This window comes from Polyodon spathula, unplaced genomic scaffold (assembly GCF_017654505.1).
Source record: "Polyodon spathula isolate WHYD16114869_AA unplaced genomic scaffold, ASM1765450v1 scaffolds_1584, whole genome shotgun sequence".
NCBI classification, from domain to species: domain Eukaryota; kingdom Metazoa; phylum Chordata; class Actinopteri; order Acipenseriformes; family Polyodontidae; genus Polyodon; species Polyodon spathula.
In genome coordinates this window covers 7026-25000 of record NW_024473061.1, presented here as the reverse complement: position 1 = coordinate 25000, position 17975 = coordinate 7026, and the positions used below count along the sequence as shown (strand labels likewise).

At 46.8% G+C, this 17975-nt stretch overlaps 2 protein-coding genes and 1 non-coding gene across 3 annotated transcripts; 2 read left to right on the top strand and 1 right to left on the bottom strand.

Annotated features, from left to right (window-relative positions):
• The first annotated feature begins 726 nt into the window (after nucleotides 1-726).
• Nucleotides 727-3636, top strand: LOC121309922 (chromatin target of PRMT1 protein-like). Its single transcript, XM_041243105.1, has 2 exons — nucleotides 727-1101; nucleotides 3034-3636. The coding sequence occupies exons 1-2, from the start codon at nucleotides 963-965 to the stop codon at nucleotides 3237-3239; spliced, it is 345 nt and encodes a 114-aa protein (XP_041099039.1). The 5' UTR covers nucleotides 727-962; the 3' UTR covers nucleotides 3240-3636.
• Nucleotides 3637-5412: 1776 nt separating this feature from the next.
• trnam-cau lies at nucleotides 5413-5484 on the bottom strand. Its single transcript has one exon. It is a non-coding gene; the product is annotated as a tRNA-Met (tRNA).
• A 131-nt stretch (nucleotides 5485-5615) lies between these two features.
• ilf2 (interleukin enhancer binding factor 2) lies at nucleotides 5616-17642 on the top strand. Its single transcript, XM_041243104.1, has 15 exons — nucleotides 5616-5732; nucleotides 6475-6534; nucleotides 6993-7035; nucleotides 8071-8175; nucleotides 8985-9062; nucleotides 9872-9974; nucleotides 10393-10458; nucleotides 11015-11131; nucleotides 11558-11636; nucleotides 12208-12295; nucleotides 12649-12710; nucleotides 13138-13252; nucleotides 13956-14046; nucleotides 15050-15203; nucleotides 17482-17642. The coding sequence occupies exons 1-14, from the start codon at nucleotides 5728-5730 to the stop codon at nucleotides 15199-15201; spliced, it is 1164 nt and encodes a 387-aa protein (XP_041099038.1). The 5' UTR covers nucleotides 5616-5727; the 3' UTR covers nucleotides 15202-15203; nucleotides 17482-17642.
• The last annotated feature ends 333 nt before the right edge of the window (nucleotides 17643-17975 follow it).

Sequence of the window (17975 nt, the reverse complement as noted above, 5' to 3'; positions counted from 1 at the left end):
GTTTTGTCCGAGAGACAACGCTAGAAAAATCACACACAAAAACACACACAAATAAAATATCGCTTTTGAGGACTTTGCTTTTATTAAAGAATGAACCCCCTCAGTTAGGGATTTTAATAATTTGCTTCAGGAAATCAAATAACGAGAACGTGATTCCAAACAAAACTGAGCCCGTGTAATTCTTGTGCACAGATAATTACACAAAATATTACGTCACTTTTAGGACACCAAATCGCACTTGTGGAGACGTTTCTGAAGATTTTTAGTGTTTTTTTATAACTATTTTTCAAAAGGTAATCCTATGGTATTTCATCAGAGTGAAAATGGTTTGCTCTCAGATTCTCGGCTGTTCAGAAAAGTATAGTACAGTATACTCTCGTGGATATGTGTCCTGATACACAAGCTGAAAGTCACGTCAGTCAGGCGTCAAGCAGGTAGAGTGTTCGCTGGAGCGGAAGGGTTAATGGATTGCTTTCTAAACTGGTTTGTGTTTCCTATATGGCCGGTGGATAGAGGAGTAATTGTGTTTGTGGGTGTTTTTCAGTGGGAGACTCGGCGGAGAGTCGAGTCAGAATTCAGAGAAGGTAGCAGTTTAAGAGTGCCGTGATGTGGTGTGATCTCAAAGTTTTTAATTAAAGTAATTAAGTCAATCTGTAGCTTTACAAACCTACTGGCCAGCCCTCTGATTTTTAAGTAGCTTTTAAAAAAATAAATTGCTGAACAGTTGCATGTAAAATAGTTTAAAGGTTTTTGGAATTGTTAAATATTCTTCCTGAAGCTGGCGGTTTTAACTTAAGCTCTGCTGACCAAAGGTGATTTTAATAGTATTGCACCACAATCTCTCTCAAGGGTGGCGTGTAGCAGCGTTTGCACGTTGGCTGTAAGGAGAGCGGTATTATTTGTTTGCGTGGTGCTGTCGTGTGACTCTCTCCCCCTCCTCTCTCGCTCTCCCAGGTGCAGCGATGATGCGTGGCCGTGGCGGGGTCCCCAGGCTGGCTCTGAGAAGGGGGCTGCGGCAGCGCGGGGGGGTGATGGGCCGCGGGGCGCCTCTAATGGGCCGGGGGGCCGTGGGGCTGGGCCGAGGAGGACTGGGAGGCAGAGGTGAGTCCGAATCCAGCTTGTGTTGAGAAATTCCATGGCTTTTCATTTTTAATGGTTAGCTAGAGCCACACAAACAGATTGTTCGTGTTGAGGTCTCGTTGGTGTCAACTGGGCTAATTTTACCATCCAAGTGAAGGAACAGCCGCTCGGGTTTTGTGTGGGTTGCTGTGCTCTGCAGTCTGAAGCCCAGGGCATGCTGCCCAGTGCAGTGTGTTTTTAAACTGTTCATATTTTGCGATGCGATTTCCCTCTGATCAGCTAGTGTGTTCTACCCGCCCACAAGCCTCAGTCAGCAACCAGTGAGTTCACAGTGCTGGTCATGTGACTGGAGACGTGCATGTGTTCTCTGTGTGTGAGGGCACGCACGCACGCACGCACGCACGCACGCACGCACGCACGCACGCCAGGTATTCCATTGGCTTGTACACAATATGCATGCCAACGTCTTTTGAAAACACGCCCGTACGCGTTGTCCTTTTTAACTGTTACACAGAATATATAACGGCTGCTATAGCCATGCCGAAGGATTCATTTATTAATAGCGTTACAATGAAATTCTACTAAATCAGGGTTTTTTTATTTTTTGTTATTTATAATGACTGGAAACACTGGGTTCCAGAGTGGAAAGAAATAAACTGTACAGTAATGAAATCCGCAGTTAATTCAGCTGGCTTTTGGAAAGCCCTGCCTTGAACGCAGCACCCTGGGGTCGGTGTTTCAGCGTAGAGAAGAATGCAGCGCTTTGCAGTTTGGCGCAGTCTCTTTCTTTTTTTTCTTCTCATTGTTTACGACTGACAATATGATCTTTTAACCCTTTGCAGTCCATTTGTTCAGCGCTTGTTTTGGCTTTCGTCTTTTGCTGAAACCTGCAGTTGCGAGGAGAAATCGCAACACAGCAAAATTCTGCCAAAACACCTGATTCTGTTCCCAATGCCTAGCTCCACAACGGCAGAGTCGGTAGCCCTAAGTTGTAAGTTTTCCCTTCATTGTAAGTAAATGTGCTTTAGTATAATTGTAATGCTATTAACAAATGCATCCTACAGACTGGTTATAGCAGCAGTGAAGTATTCTGTAAATATGGTCTCTGATAGTTCAAGTACAATGCTTCTGAGATGTCGGGGCTTGTTTATCAAAAGATACACTGACTTTCAAGAACTTGATCTATAGCCTCATATGTTTCATGCACGAATTTCCCAACAGCGCTTTTACCAACACTGTACACGTAGGACTAGCATTCTCCCGGAAAGAACACATGAGAACTTCATTGGTACTGTGGGTCTGTGCTTCACTCCAGTAGAAAGTCAAAGGACTGTGTGTCTGTAGGCAGGAAGCTGCGATAATCCTTTTGGGTCTTCAGATTTCGTGCCTCATTGTTTTGTCCCCACGATGATCGTCGCCTTGCAGCCAAAATTGTAGCTCTTGGTACTGCCGTAGCCTTGTTGATTCGCCCCATTGCCGCTGTACTTGCATCGTGCCTGCCATCCTGCAGTTATTCGGCAGTGTGTGATGCCCGCTCGGAAGTTTATTAGCGATGAGACTTCCTTCATTGAGATGGCATTGGGCAGTGTGCACCGGGCTTCAGAAAAGCAGCGATCATCCCGAAACCAAGCAGCTGTTCCTTCCCTTGCTTCACTCTGAATGCTGAATCAACCCCCGATCGACACCAGCGACCCTCGCCTGATTTCTAGAGCCCAAGCAGAATAATCCTGTTTCTGCAGCGCTAACGCGAACCGTGTGAGCTGGGTTCACTGCAGTTGAATACCGCTGTTGTCATGCGCCTTTCATTTATAGAAACCGAGTGACTGCTTGAATATACGGTGTTATACAAGTTGAGCTTTCCTTATAGAAGTTAAAGGGTGTTTGTTAAACGAGCTCAAATCGAAGCTGTGCACAAACACACGGTGAATTCCTTTCTCGTGGTTTTGTTTCCAGGTCGTGGAGGAATGGGGCTCCGGGGTCGCGGCGGGTTCGTTGGGCGCGGCAGGGGTCGCGGGCGCGGGAGGGCGGTGGGGCACCCCAACGTCACCAGAGAACAGCTGGACAATCAGCTGGACGCCTACATGTCCAAAACCAAGGGACACCTGGATGCAGAGCTGGACGCTTACATGGCACAGGCAGAAGCAGACGGCAACGAATAACAATGACCCAGACACTGGAACCCAACTGGAAATAACCTGCTCTCTGTCACACACACACACACACACACACACACACACGCTCTCGCCCTCTCACTTGCATACAGACCCGTCACACAGCTGGGGTGAAGAGAACAACAAATACGGAGGGACTGGATTGTTTCTGGGTAAACGAATGTACTGCCACTTGAATTTTTGGGCATGATAACTTGGGTGACTGTGTTTTGTTTAAATAGCGCCACACACACGCACTGTTTTGTGAGTTCTGGAATATCTCCCTCCCACTCTCCCTAAATTGAACTGATGGTTTTAAAATGTTGCAGACCCTCCTTTTGGATATTATGCCTGTTCTGTGTGGGTTTTTTTTTTTTTTTTTTTTTTATATATAAAATGTTTTGTTTTTAATAAAAAGTTTAATTCTTAAGCTTCAATGTTGCACTTCTGTCTGCTTCAGAAATGCTACCTACTCTTGAAGACAGATTGCAAAGAATGTTAGTTTATTTAGAAGAATAGAGCTCTAATGCTGTGTGCAGGACATGCATTGTTGTTATTATTATAAAATGATATGTTTAGTGGTTGGTTTATGAAAAGTTAGTGAGTAGGGACTCTTAGAAATAAGTGTGCAGTTTGAACCCGACCTGCACGAGATGACCTCTTTTTTCTAGCAATGAGACACACAGCACATCATCTGGTACCCTGCAGCCAAACATTTTAACAAATAGAGTATTTTAATAACTCTGTTCACCCTGTATACTGCTAACCACACTCTGAGATCACAGGATGCAGGGCTGCTGGTTATTCACCCTGTATACTCCTAACCACACTCTGAGATCACAGGATGCAGGGCTGCTGGTTATTCACCCTGTATACTCCTAACCACACTCTGAGATCACAGGATGCAGGGCTGCTGGTTATTCACCCTGTATACTCCTAACCACACTCTGAGATCACAGGATGCAGGGCTGCTGGTTATTCACCCTGTATACTCCTAACCACACTCTGAGATCACAGGATGCAGGGCTGCTGGTTATTCACCCTGTATACTCCTAACCACACTCTGAGATCACAGGATGCAGGGCTGCTGGTTATTCACCCTGTATACTCCTAACCACACTCTGAGATCACAGGATGCAGGGCTGCTGGTTATTCACCCTGTATACTCCTAACCACACTCTGAGATCACAGGATGCAGGGCTGCTGGTTATTCACCCTGTATACTCCTAACCACACTCTGAGATCACAGGATGCAGGGCTGCTGGTTATTCACCCTGTATACTCCTAACCACACTCTGAGATCACAGGATGCAGGGCTGCTGGTTATTCACCCTGTATACCCCAAACCACACTCTGAGATCACAGGATGCAGGGCTGCTGGTTCTCAATAACCACACTCTTGAGATCACAGGGTGTGCAGGGCTGCTGGTTATTCACCCTGTATACTCCTAACCACACTGCAGGGAGATGTGCAGGATGACTGGTGTGATTCACTCCTGGTACATCACACTCCTAACCACACTCTGAGATCACAGGATGCAGGGCTGCTGGTTATTCACCCTGTATACTCCTAACCACACTCTGAGATCACAGGATGCAGGGCTGCTGGTTATTCACCCTGTATACTCCTAACCACACTCTGAGATCACAGGATGCAGGGCTGCTGGTTATTCTGAGGGTGAATAGAAAGTGTTTGGGAGGAAGGGCCCTTTCTTGTAAGGCTCCAACACTATAGAACTCTGCCTTACTCTGTCAGAGAGGCTAGGACTCTCACTGCCTCCAAATCAAGACTGAAAACGTGATTTTTTTTTTTTATTTTTTTTTTACTAGCCTTCTTATCATATTAAATAAATAAATAATACATTTCTTTAAAATATGTGCCGAATAGGAATCCCCAATAAATGTCTGGAAATAAATGGCGCTCGTTTAATGCAGCACGGTGTATATAATTCTTAATATCTTGGCTGGAATACGACAGAATGTTTGGTTTTCCATGTAGATTCTTTGTCCAGAAGCTCGTGTTTTTAATTCCAAATTTTTTTTTTTTTTTTTAAATGAATTAATATATTTTTTTAAAATTATATTATTATTATTATTTTATTTTTTTTTTTTTTTTAATTTGCATTTCTATAAAATACATTACAAAAAAAATAATAATAATAATAATAAAAGAAAATATGTTTAGCAGAGGATGGTTTCGATCCATCGACCTCTGGGTTATGGGCCCAGCACGCTTCCGCTGCGCCACTCTGCTGATTACGCAGCTGTCTGAAATTTCACTGCCTATAAACAACGTCCAGCCATGTCCCGCCTTCCCTGTCCTGGACAGCCAATCACTGTTAAGAGCATCCCCCACCAGCGTATGTGATTGGCTGCAGCCAGGTCTAGATTAAGCGACCGCGCAGTGGTCGGAGGCACCAGCGTGGAGCGGCTTGCGTTTTAAATCATCTCAGCGTTTCGGGAAAAAAAACAAACATCCACAACGTCGTACGCAATCATGAGGTAAATAAACACTGAGCTGCAACTTAAAAAGTTAAAAATAAGAATGTTTTGTTTTACAATTTAATCTGCTGCGGGTAGGGCGGAAGAATGGCCGGAGGCCCATTTGAATCCGCGACGCTCGAGTAAACCAACCCGCTTCTTGTGCACTAGGAGCCCGCGTTTTGTTGCGTGGGTTTCGCCCGGTGATTTGTTAATTGTCGCGTCTGGCGGTGCGGTATGCTGGGAAATGAGCGAGGAAAGCGGGTACGGTCCGTTTCTATCAACGGGCGAGTGTTTGCGATGAATGAATGGGGTGGCGCTGGTCGCTGTTGATATTATCGGTGACCCCGGCTGGCTAATTTGAGTGCGATCACCGCCTCGTGTGTTTATAGGAATTTGCAGCCCAAATAAACCCCGAACCTGGACGCTTTTGTTACCCTTACCCTGTTTTATCCGGGTGTCCTAGCGGCTTTTGTAAACAGATGTGTTGCTAAATGTGAGCTGAGCAGAAGACAAAGACTGGCTCCCGGGGGGGTGGATGCGTCTATTATATGATCATAAGTGTTTCTGATGCGTATGACCCCCCCCCCCCATGTTGCATGTTGCATGTTGCAGTTGGTTTTTGATCCACGGTTATCTGATGCGCGTTGCATGCGAGTCTGTTCATATCCAGCTTGTGTGAACTCTGTCTGTGTCTCTCTCTGTCTCTCTGTCTTCTGTTCCTCCCACAGTGTTGCTCTAATGCTTGTCTTTGTTCCTGCAGGGGTGATAGAGGCCGAGGCCGCGGAGGGCGGTTCGGCTCCAGAGGAGGACCCGCTCAGGGGTAGGTACTGCTCAGCTGGGGTGAATGAACTGCCCCTGGGGGTAGGTACTGCTCAGCTGGGGTGAATGAACTGCCCCTGGGGGTAGGTGGGGCTGTTGGACACAAGAGACCATAAGGATGTTCAAAACAGAAACTGTGCATTGTAACTCTCAACCAAAAATGTTAGTAACAAAAAAACAAGAACACTTTAACTGGTTTCTCCCAGCATATTTTTCACTGCAAAAACATCTAGACAGCTGAGGCTGAACTTGCTGGACAAGGTTACAGTTTGTCTGGCTTTTTTTTTTTTCTTTTGCCCTCCTGCCCAACAAAACCGAGTGACTGCAAATCGGTAATGTTATGGTTTTCGAATCTGAGTTAAAGGATGGCAAAAAAACACCTGGGACGTGTTCTAGCCGCCTGGGAGGATGTGTTCAACCCTGGAGTCTCTGTCCAAATGAGTTTGCATTGCTTTGCAGGTACAGGCCCTTTGTTCCACACATCCCGTTTGATTTCTATGTGGTGAGTACTATGTCTTATGTCTACTTACAGTGTGAGTGTATCTGTTCTTACTGGGGTGGGAGGCTGGCCCTTGTCTTGGGAACACAAATCCACTGTTTCTCTCCAGGGATGGCAGTGAGAGTCCTCTTGCATAGCAGTGTGACCCCATTCCTGTTTTTACCGAGTTTAATAACACACCCATAAACTTCGGCTAATCAAGCTCGTAGCAAAACCAGGAATGGGTGAAACTGCTATGCAACAGGAGTCTGATTCCCATCTCCGCTGTTGCATGCGTCTTCTCTTGCTCGGTTTGAAATGGTTTCTCGCCTGTCTCTCTGTGCTCAAGTGCCAGGGGGCGCTGAGATGGATACATCCTGCCTTTCTTGTGTGGTCCAGTGGTTCATTAAACAGGCTTGTAACCAGGAGGTCCAAATCCCAGCTCAGCCACTGACTCGCTGTGTGTGACCCTGAGCAAGTCACTGAACCTCCTTGTGCTGCGTCTTTGGGGTGAGGCGTTGTTGTAAGTGACACTGCAGCTGATGCATGGTTCACACACCCTCGTCTCTAAGTCCCCTTGGATAAAGACATCTGCTAAATGAACTAATAATAATGCTGTGTGTTTCTGAAGTGGTGGTTATGGCAAGCTGTCTCGGATCTCTCCTACACACCTTGAGTGCAATTTGAAATGCTGCTAAGGGGGGAATGTATGCTTGCATAATCTCTTAAACTAAAACAATGTGAACTTGTCTATTTGATGTGTAATGGGGACTTTATTTATTTAGATATCTGCAGTGTCAAAGGTGTTTGCTTTTAGACTGTAGAAACTTTTCGCTGTCTGCAGACACAGTGGTCTGTGCTGGTTATTGTGAGGCACTGGCTGCCCTTCACTGGTGTGTATTGTCTCCCTCCCTCCTGTATATTCTGTGTCTCGTCTCCTTTGTCATGTGATGTGCGCTTGCTCAGTATGAAATGGCTTCTCCACAACACTCCTGCTGTCTGTTGCTCCTGCTGCCCTGCGCCCTGCTGGCTGTTGATTTGCATCTCTCTCTCCTCCAGTGTGAAATGGCCTTCCCTCGAGTGAAGCCTGCCCCCGACGAGACGGCCTTCAGCGAGTGTCTGCTGAAGAGAAACCAGGACCTCAGCCCCACCCCTACAGAGCAGGTGTGTGTGTGTGTGCAGTGAAAATGTCTAATCCAGCCTCTCTATAAACTGGCAGCCTGTATAATGGGTCCTGGCCAGATCCCTATCGGACTGCATGGTGTGATCCCCTTCTAGAATCCGGAACCTGTGTGTTCTGGAATCTGGCGTGATTAAGTCCGGTCTTGTTTAAAATCCAATGTAAAATCTCAGTGTACAGTCTGGCAAAGTCGTGTGGCTTTTTTTTCCTTTCTAAATCTGATTTATGTTTTGTGGAAAGTACAATAAAATGAATGCAATCCTTTAATTAGTGTGCGGACCTGCACTTTTACTGGGTGCACTGTGACTGGTTTTCAGAGTGTTCAGATAGTTTGTCATTGATGCCTATTTTTTTTGGGCGGGGGGGGGGCCCCGCAGTGCCCCTCTAATCCAGCACACTGTATAATCCACTGCAATTTCCTGTTCCCAGTTGATGCTGGATTAGACTGGTTTTACTGTGCCTCTAGCTGCACTGTGTGTGTAAGCATGCTGATCCACACTGCTTTTTAATAAGAAGTTCTCCTTGAGTGAAGTAGCCTTCACTGTTTTGGAAATGCACAGTCCAGGTAGTTGAAGGAATTGCCACAGTATACTGAAATTAATCTGAGGTGTCTGTTTAGTATCCCCATCTCTTGGTACCCTTTGAAGGGGATGGAATTGTAGGCATGGTAACCCCAGCATCTTCTAGGGATCATGAGTACTGGTTCCATGAAGATGCCTTTGGATGAATAGCGTCTGTCTCCCTCTGGTGGTAAACCTTTTTTGTTTGTATTTGTTTCTCCCCTCTCTTTCAGTCTTCCATCTTGTCCCTCGTCACAAAGATCAATAACGTGATTGACAACCTCATTGTTGCCCCGGGTAACTTCGAAGTGGTGAGTGGGGCGCGTTCTGTCTTTCAGCATGGCGCGCTTCAGTGGTGACCATGTACATCTACTGCGACACATGGAACGCGATAGTGGTGCAGTTTTCAGTGACTTTACAAGGTTGACCAAAGCTTGGAGAAAAATGTCTTCACATCCAACCCAGTTCAGGATTAGAAACTCACACTAGCCCTGCTGCTGCTGCTGCACCCAGTCCTGGGGTTCAGAGCTCCCCTCAATTTTGCAATGATCAGGAGCCAGGCAAGGGAGGAAGAGGGCGAACAGGAGTTGAGCAGGGTTAGAAACATTCACACTAGCCCGTGAAGTCTAGTATTATTAATATTGCAATGATCAGGAGGCAGGAGTTTGAGCAGGGTTAGAAACTCACACTAGCCCTGCTGCTGCTGCACCCAGTCCTGGGGTTCAGAGCTCCCCTCAATGAAGTCTATTATTATTAATATTGCAATGATCAGGAGCCAGGAGTTTGAGCAGGGTTAGAAACTCACACTAGCCCTGCTGCTGCTGCTGCACCCAGTCCTGGGGTTCAGAGCTCCCCTCAATGAAGTCTATTATTATTAATATTGCAATGATCAGGAGCCAGGAGTTTGAGCAGGGTTAGAAACTCACACTAGCCCTGCTGCTGCTGCACCCAGTCCTGGGGTTCAGAGCTCCCCTCAATGAAGTCTATTATTATTAATATTGCAATGATCAGGGGGCAGGAGTTTGAGCAGGGTTAGAAACTCACACTAGCCCTGCTGCTGTTAGTTTATTTACACTATTCTGTTAATTGTGCCTGACACCCCTAATCTCTCTCTCTCTAGCAACTTGAGGAGGTGCGCCAGGTGGGCTCCTACAAGAAGGGCACCATGACCACGGGGCACAACGTGGCAGACCTGGTCGTCATTCTCAAGATCCTGCCCACGCGTGGGTATCTCCGCGGCGCTGGGGTCTGAGCGGGCGGGAGGGGCTAAGAGTGGGCAGTGTAGTTTTTTTTGAAGAAGTATTTGGGTTTTAGTGCAGCGCAGAGAGATTATTCAGCTAAGCTCTCCTACAGGCGGGGATCGTTGGTGTTGATCAGGCAATTTTACCATTCCAAGTGAAGAAACCGCTGCTTGGGCGTGTGTGGATCGCTGTTCTCCACAGTTGAAAAGCAGAGATCCTCACAAACCCAAGCAGCTGTTTTTTGTCGCCTTGTTTCATTTTGAATGGTAAATTTAGCCCGAGCAGCACCAATAACTGGCGCCTGATTTTCAGCAGAGAGCTCGATCCGCGTCGTCTCCTGCAGCACCATTTAGTTTCCTCTGTTGCTTCCAGCTAATCGTGTTTGTTTTTCTTGTTCCAGTTGAAGCTGTTGCAGCTCTTGGAAACAAAGTCGTAGAGACCCTCCGAACACAGGACCCAGCAGAAGGTCTGTACAGAATTTGGTTTCCACAAAATCTGCTGTGAATTCCTTTCTACCTGCGCAATTCCATTCTAATTGGAGTGAGCCGAAGTTGCATCAAAACTTTTACTCCAATCTGTAACTCCTGTTTCTTCTGAAAGATGTGGAACGCCTGTTTAATTTTACTAAACTTGAACCAAACAACTAAGTGTGGTCCAGTGGTCACAGAAACGGGCTTGTAACCAGGAGGTTCAAATCCCAGCTCAGCCACTGACTCGCTGTGTGTGACCCTGAGCAAGTCACTGAACCTCCTTGTGCTGCGTCTTTGGGGTGAGACGTTCTTGTAAGTGACTCTGCAGCTGATGCATCGTTCACACACCCTAGTCTCGAATCTTGTAAAGCGCTTTGTGATGGTGCTCCACTATGAAAGGCGCTATATAAAAAAAAATATTATTAAAGATACCTCTGTTTAACTTTAAGAATTCTTTGTTTTTTCGTACTGTTTTTGGTTTTCAAAGCCTTGCGTGATCTTGTGCTTTTTGACTTGGTGCTGCGTGTCTTTTTGACGTTGTCTCTCCCGCAGTGCTGTCCATGCTCACCAACGAGACCGGTTTCGAGATCAGCTCTGCGGACGCCACTGTGAAGGTCCTCATCACCACGGTGCCCCCGAACCTGCGCAAGCTGGATGCAGAGCTGCACTGTGCGTCCGCATGCTTTACTGCCTTTTCACTGTCTGCACAGCTAGCCCTGTAATCCAGACTGGAGTAAAACTGGACTCCCCTTGTGGATAGTTCTGTCTATTGCATGTTAATCCACTGTCCCCTCTCCCCTGAATCCAGTATCTGTTTTGAGCTGCACGAAACGATTTGGATCAAGCTGTCCACAGGCGAGGGTCGTTGGCGATCTGGGCTCATTTACTGTTCTGTGAAGACAACTTGGATTTGTGTCGATCGCTCTTTTAAAAACAGCCGTCCTTGCGAACCCAAGCTCTCTTCGCTTTGGAATAAGCACGTTTTCGCCCGATCAACGCCAGCGACCCTCGCAGGGGGGCGAGCTTCTCTGAACAGTCGATTTGCGTGGCTGTAAAATGGTCTGATTGCCGATCGAATTCCTCTTCTGTTTCCAGTGGATATCAAGGTCCTTCAGAGCGCCCTTGCAGCGATCCGCCACGCCCGCTGGTTCGAGGAGAACGCATTGCAGTCCACGTAAGAGCGCTTTTCCTGTTCGTTTTCATATCGTGCTTTCGATTGGTCTGCAGGAGTTGCAGTTCTAAAGTAACACGCAACTACCCTACCGTGGTTTATTGTAAATAACCAGTCCGTGATCACAGGCACCAATACAGACATACTATACATGTCTTTTAAAACAACGGGTAGGAATGGAAGTAAGACTCCCTTTGCATAGCAGTTTGCTCCACTCCTGGTTTTGCTAGGAGTTCAAGAGCTATACGCTGTGGCTAATCAAGCTGGTAAGAAACCCTAGAGTGGGTGAAACTGCTATGCAATCGGACTCTTATTGCCGTCCCTCAGTGGGGTTACAAAGTGGCTGGATAATGGCTGGTCGTTCAGTGCAAAGCACGGCATGCAGCTGTTAGTAATTAAGCTTGGAAAGGTGGATCCTTACACTGGAGCTCTTAATTAACCGTTCACATATGTGAAGTATGCAGGTGTGCCTAGATTCAGTTCCGCTGTGATTGGCTGTAACTGACCCCCCAGGTCTGGTGGTTGAATTTTGAAAGGAAACCCGCACTCCTAACCCTGACTCTCCTCCCTGCAGCGTGAAGGTTCTGATCCGGCTTCTGAAGGATCTCCGAGCCCGCTTCCCAGGCTTCGAGCCGCTCACACCCTGGATCATAGACCTGCTGGTGAGTGGAACCGGGGAAGCGTTTCAGCAGAACGCATCGGCTGGGCGCGTTTTCTGTTCTTAAGAATCTGGCTGAACACACTTGTGTGTGTGTTTTTTTTTTTGTGTGTGAAATCAACAGCTGCTGCTCGTGCAAAACGCACGAGGGTTTATTCTGCAAAGGTTTATCAAATCTTGCATTTATAAACGAGAAATCCTGAAGCATAATAGGAAACATTTAATCGGATACATGGGTATCTCCCGGAGGATCTAGCATAGGCTTCCGAGTGTCATTTGATAGCATCAAGACACTTGCTTGAAATGCTTCACTACTGTAGCGACCGGGGCGCCTCTAACTCTCTCCTCTTTCTGCAGGGGCACGCTGCAGTGATGAACAACCCTTCTAGACAGCCCCTGTCCCTCAATGTCGCTTACAGGTGAGGATCCCTTCCCTGGTGTGATTCACTAGAGAGCCAGTTACAGCGTGGGGCAGGTTATAGTAATTGCATCCCCCTGATCGCTACAGTCTGGATAAACCACCTTCAAAAGGGCCCCCAGTTTACAGCTGTGTGTCTCGGACTGCCAGGCTTTAGCGTGACCTGGGAGCAGAAGCCACTCGCTGTCTTGCGTTGAACTTTAGTTGAAATCCAAGAGCTTTTAAAAACCAGGAGGACGCGAGCCCTTGTCAAGTTAAGGCTGTAGCAAGAGGCAGTGCAGAGAACATCCACCCTGGAAACGATCTTCTCTGTGAACTGCAGCCGTTTTGTTTAATTTCCACTGAGTGGGGGGGGTGGGGGGATGTTTTGAAGTCGGTCTCTTCCTGTGAGTTTTTAACGCCGCTGTTTTTTTCTTGTCTCTTTGCAGACGTTGCCTGCAGATGCTGGCCGCTGGTCTCTTCCTGCCTGGCTCTGTTGGAATCACAGACCCCTGTGAGAGTGGTAACTTCCGTGTGCACACAGTCATGACCCTGGAGCAGCAGGTGACCGCGCGGTTACAAGCACAAACGCTGGAATTCAGACTAGAAGACTTGTCTTGTGTTCGCATGCTTGCGTGTAATATATAGCAGACCCTGGTGTACTGTTTATGCTTTTAACTATATGAATCCTGTAGTATAGAGTGCTGTATATCCGTTTGTATCCTGAAGTCACGTTAGGATTGGTGATACTGCAAAAACACCCAGTACAGGGTGCTGGGTAAGATCTGCACAGACCTTGATTGCTATTAATCTTGTACCAGCATAAGGTAGTTTTTAGTTAGCACTGATGTCTGTCAAACCAGCTGATAATTGCACAACTTGAAACGCATTACCGTTTTCTGTTGCCCACACGCTCCACAAATCCTTAAACTTGAAAATGTAAACCAGTGAGGCTCCAGTGCATCCGCGCCTGTACACAAGCCTAGGGGAGAGTGCTGTGTGTTGGAGGGTCTCTGTGCAAATCTCTTCCCAGGTGAGGTTGAGCACCAGGAGTGTAACGATGCTCTAGGGTCCCCACACCTGTGACGGGGCTGCTTGTATGATTTTAATAATCCACACAACCCCTAGCAGCTGTTTCTACACTCGGTGTCTCGTTAGCCTGATGGTTTCGACAGCAGTGACCTCTCCTGATTACCGTGGAGAGCTCGGTCCTGGCAGTGGGTCCCTGCCGCGCTCGTCTGCTCTCTGATGGGTTGTCTCGTTGCAGGACATGGTGTGCTTCACAGCGCAGTCTCTCGTCAGGATCCTCTCTCACGGGGGTTACAGGAAGATCCTGGGGCTGGAGGGAGATGCCAGCTGTGAGTAAATCCCATTTTAAAATGGTCTTTTAAAACAGCCAGACAAAAAGGCTGTACATGAGGGGTAATTATTAGCAGTGTTATTGACTTCCCCGTGATCCAGATGTCCTCTGAACTTGTTTAACTAGAAAATAGAGTAATCTGGGGATGTGTGTGAGTGAAATGCCTTTTGAGGAGTGCTGATGTGCCTGGACCCAAATGGACTAGGACCTGGCAAGATCTCTCTCACTATTGAAAGCTTGCATTTTTCCCCTGGTTTTTAAAAAAAAACCCAGAAGAATCTTCTTTCTACAGTTTTCAGTAGCGTGTGTGTGTGTGGTTTGGGTCACTCCACACGCACTCGCACAGTGTTTTACTATAGCACTGGATTCCTGTGCCCTGCTTGGTTCTGTCTGAAGATTTCAATCCCTCTCGCAGAACTCAATGCAAGCACGCCAGCCCTGATTGCTGTGGCAGATTGCTTGTTCCCTTTCTGCCACACAAGCTCCCTTTCAGCTGCCCACGTCCACACGAGCGTCTAGCGTGACTCTCCCTCCGAAATCTCGGTTGACAAAAATAATGAAGTTGGCTCTGAAGTGGTGTCTCCGAGCTTTGACAGAAGGGCTTTCTGTTCAAGAGGGATTAGTAGAAGATGCATTTTTAGGTATTGATTTTTAAGGCTTGAGTATTCCAGAAATACACGCTGTCTCTGTCCTTGCCTGTCATTGACAGCAGAGCATTTCGATCGCAGTGCTGTATTGAATTCTGAAATTCCTCTTGAAGTTCAGATTGAATGCCTGTGATGCAGATCGGTTAGTTTTCTTTAGGTCGGCTCTCGGTGTTATTGCTGACCAAATACCATTCCCTAAACTGACATTCAGTTTTTCAACTCCCTTTTATAGCAGAGCAGGTTATAATGCGGTGTGGTTGTGCTGGGTTCGTTTCACTGGTGCTTTCTCATTGTAACCCGGTCTGTGACTCGGCAGCGTGGTCCTGTCTGTAACAAACCCCGCTCCTGTTTTAGACCTGGCCTCTGAAATGTCCACGTGGGACGGGGTGATTGTGACCCCCTCGGAGAAAGCCTACGAGAAGCCCCCCGAGAAGAAAGAGGGAGAAGAGGAGAATCTGGAGGAAGGAGGAGAGGGAGAGGAGGAGAGCATGGAGACACAGGAGTAGAGGTGAGTGAAAGACCGCAGTCCTTCGACTGCACTGCTCTGAACAGTCAGTAGCGTTCAGAGTCTGTCAATAATGGTGTTGAAACAATCTTGGCATTAGATATGAGCCTGGCTTATTATACTGACATTTTGCAATTGCTAAAGCTGGCATCAGTTATTTCAATGTAGCCCCTGTGGTGTTAGAAAGAACAGTGGTGACTCAAAGCCAACAAAGTCATCAAGCAATGCGCGTGCAAACAGCCAGTGTAGATTTAAAACCTGGCTTCAGAAAGTCACGTTCAGCCAACACAAGACTGACCCTCGTATTGTAGTTTGTTTAAATTGCTAAATGCTGTTTTTGAATTCTTGTTTCTTGACGTTTTGCTTGATCTGGCTGTAAGTTGCGTGGCAGTCTGTGCTGGGGAGGGGGGGCTCCTCCCATGCATCACCTTGGACCCTGATACAGGGCTGGCACCATTCTGCACACCGGGAGTCTGTGCTTGTGTCCACCCCGCTCGGATTACCCGTCCTGGGATTTTTTTTCCAGCAGTGCAGGTGTTAACTGAGGGGTCACGTGTACTGATGTGTGAGGGAGAAACTGGTCAGGATGGGAAGACAAATGAGCAACAAATCGCACAACATCTTTTATGAATTGTATCAAGTCAGAAAATACAGTACAAGTCTAAGCATGAATTGGTACGCTTTCAGCAGTCAATAACATTCAAATAATTTAGCTTCAGTGTAAATATCAATTGCATGGAAAGAGAACGCATTAGAATTAATTAGTCCTAGAATTAATTAATCTTTTGTCAGGGAATGAGTAATGTCAATTTGCAAGCTGGGTAACTGCTAGAGGAAATGTCAAAATACAATCTCTGAATTCAAATTACTCTAATATTTATACATCTTAATTTTGATCAGTGTTTTAAAACGCACGAGTTGGGTTCCGTGCTACATGAAGTTGACTCCCCTGTTTTAATTATTGATTTTGGCGACTTCGACTGTCTTCTCCCTCTGTATAGTTAAGTTGCACTTGCTATAATTCTGCCTTATTGTTTTATTGAAACGCTGTAGTTGGAAGTACAGCCCTTTTCACATTTCCACGACCTCAACCTTCCTGCAAAAGCACGTTGGTTGCATCCCCAGTAGATTTCCTGCACAGTTGGTTCACCAGTTCGCTTTCCTTTCCCTCAGCGGTGATCCAGGTTCAATATTAGCAATTCCGTTTGGGTTTCCTTTCCAGTGTATTGAATTTGGGGGTGTTTTTAGCTAGATTTTTAATGGAGCTGGTGTCGTTGAGTCTTGTTTTTGAACTCGCGTACCTCGGGGGGTAATCGGGGGTGCCAACACCTGGACGTTCCAGCGAGTCGAATTCGCTGACTTGTTGCTTTTTTTTTGGTCCTACATTCACACATTTGTATCATTGTCACAAGATTCATGTATTCGAGGGCCACAAGGCAAGCGGTAGTTGATGCCAGTCCTGTGACTCTGGTACCCATCCCTACACTGGCAGGACGGCTGTCTTGCCCGTCCCTACACTGTCAGGACGGCTGTCCTGCCCGTCGCTGCACTGGTTCCTTCTTAAGCCTGCTGTAACGAGTGCAGATCATGCTTTTAATCTGTGCCAGACCCCTGCCCTCGATGCCAGAGGCTATGCGAACCGTCATTGTTCTCAAAGCCCAGGCTGGCGTGGGAGGATATTTTGTGAGCTGCCCTTTCTTGTATCTGGCTTGCCAGCTACGTGGGGCTTTGGATCCTAAAATGAGTTATTAATTTCTCCCCCCCCCCCCCCCCCCCCAATGGTCTTCAGGATCAGCCAACAAGCTCTTTATCTGGGGACCTGGCTGTAAATAAATAAATAAATTTAAAAAGCCTTCAGGTTTTTGTACTGCTTGGAAGTTGGTAGCTGTGAAGACGTGGCGCTGAATGACTTGCTGTAGCACTGAGGAGCATGAACAAACTTGCTAGGTTTTAACTGGACATGAAATAAAATGACTTTTTACCACCGAAACTGGTATTTGGTATTTGTCCCTCCCTCTATTAGAGCAAAAATGCCTGGTATAATTTTTCTAAAGCACTGGCGCTTGCTATGCAGAGTGTGTGTGGTGCCGGGGTGCCGCTGTGCCTCTAATGGATCAATGCTGTTTACATTGATTCAGTCCAGACCTGGGTTTAAATACGAGACCAGCAATGGGGGGAGACCAGTGGTGTATACTGGGAGCAATGGGGGGAGATCAGTGGTGTATACTGGGAGCAATGGGGGCGAGACTGCTGTGTAAACTCTGTTTCTTTCTTTCCTCAGGCATCTACCGTTGCAGTTTCCTAGCGGACAGACCTGGACCACCGAGAACTGTCGCCCGGCTTTCTTTAACCCTTCTAAACAGTCTGCATCATTTGTGTTTTGTTTTGAGATGTTTACATGGTGACCAATTAAACAGTTTGTATTTTTGGGTTTTATTAGGAGCTTCTGCTTGGTGTGAGTTTTTATTTTGTGTGTTTTTGTGGGAAGGCTGAGGGAGGATCGCTTCACCCGCTGCACATCGAGCAAACTCTGCATGTGGAGCAACCATTTTCAGATCACATTTCCAGTTCAGTCTGCAATGTAAAGTAACAGAATAATGATCCGTCCCGTCTGACACAGGGATCCACACTCCTTTCAACAACAACAAAAATAATTCCCGTTGAAGCTTTTTGGAAGCGTGTAGATAATTGATTTCATGGATGTCACATCATTTGCAGACCATTGTTTTGGCCCCCTACCCTTTACACCAGAACTCAAGGCAACAGATCAAGCAG

Excerpts from the sequence above, each read along its gene's own strand:
- LOC121309922 (XM_041243105.1), top strand. The coding sequence starts at position 963 with ATGATGCGTGGCCGTGGCGGGGTCCCCAGGCTGGCTCTGAGAAGGGGG. Across the intron at positions 1,102-3,033 it reads AGGAGGACTGGGAGGCAGAG|GTCGTGGAGGAATGGGGCTC; the intron begins GTGAGTCCGAAT and ends TTTTGTTTCCAG.
- ilf2 (XM_041243104.1), top strand. Across the intron at positions 8,176-8,984 it reads GCCCCACCCCTACAGAGCAG|TCTTCCATCTTGTCCCTCGT; the intron begins GTGTGTGTGTGT and ends CCTCTCTTTCAG. Across the intron at positions 14,047-15,049 it reads GCTGGAGGGAGATGCCAGCT|ACCTGGCCTCTGAAATGTCC; the intron begins GTGAGTAAATCC and ends CTCCTGTTTTAG.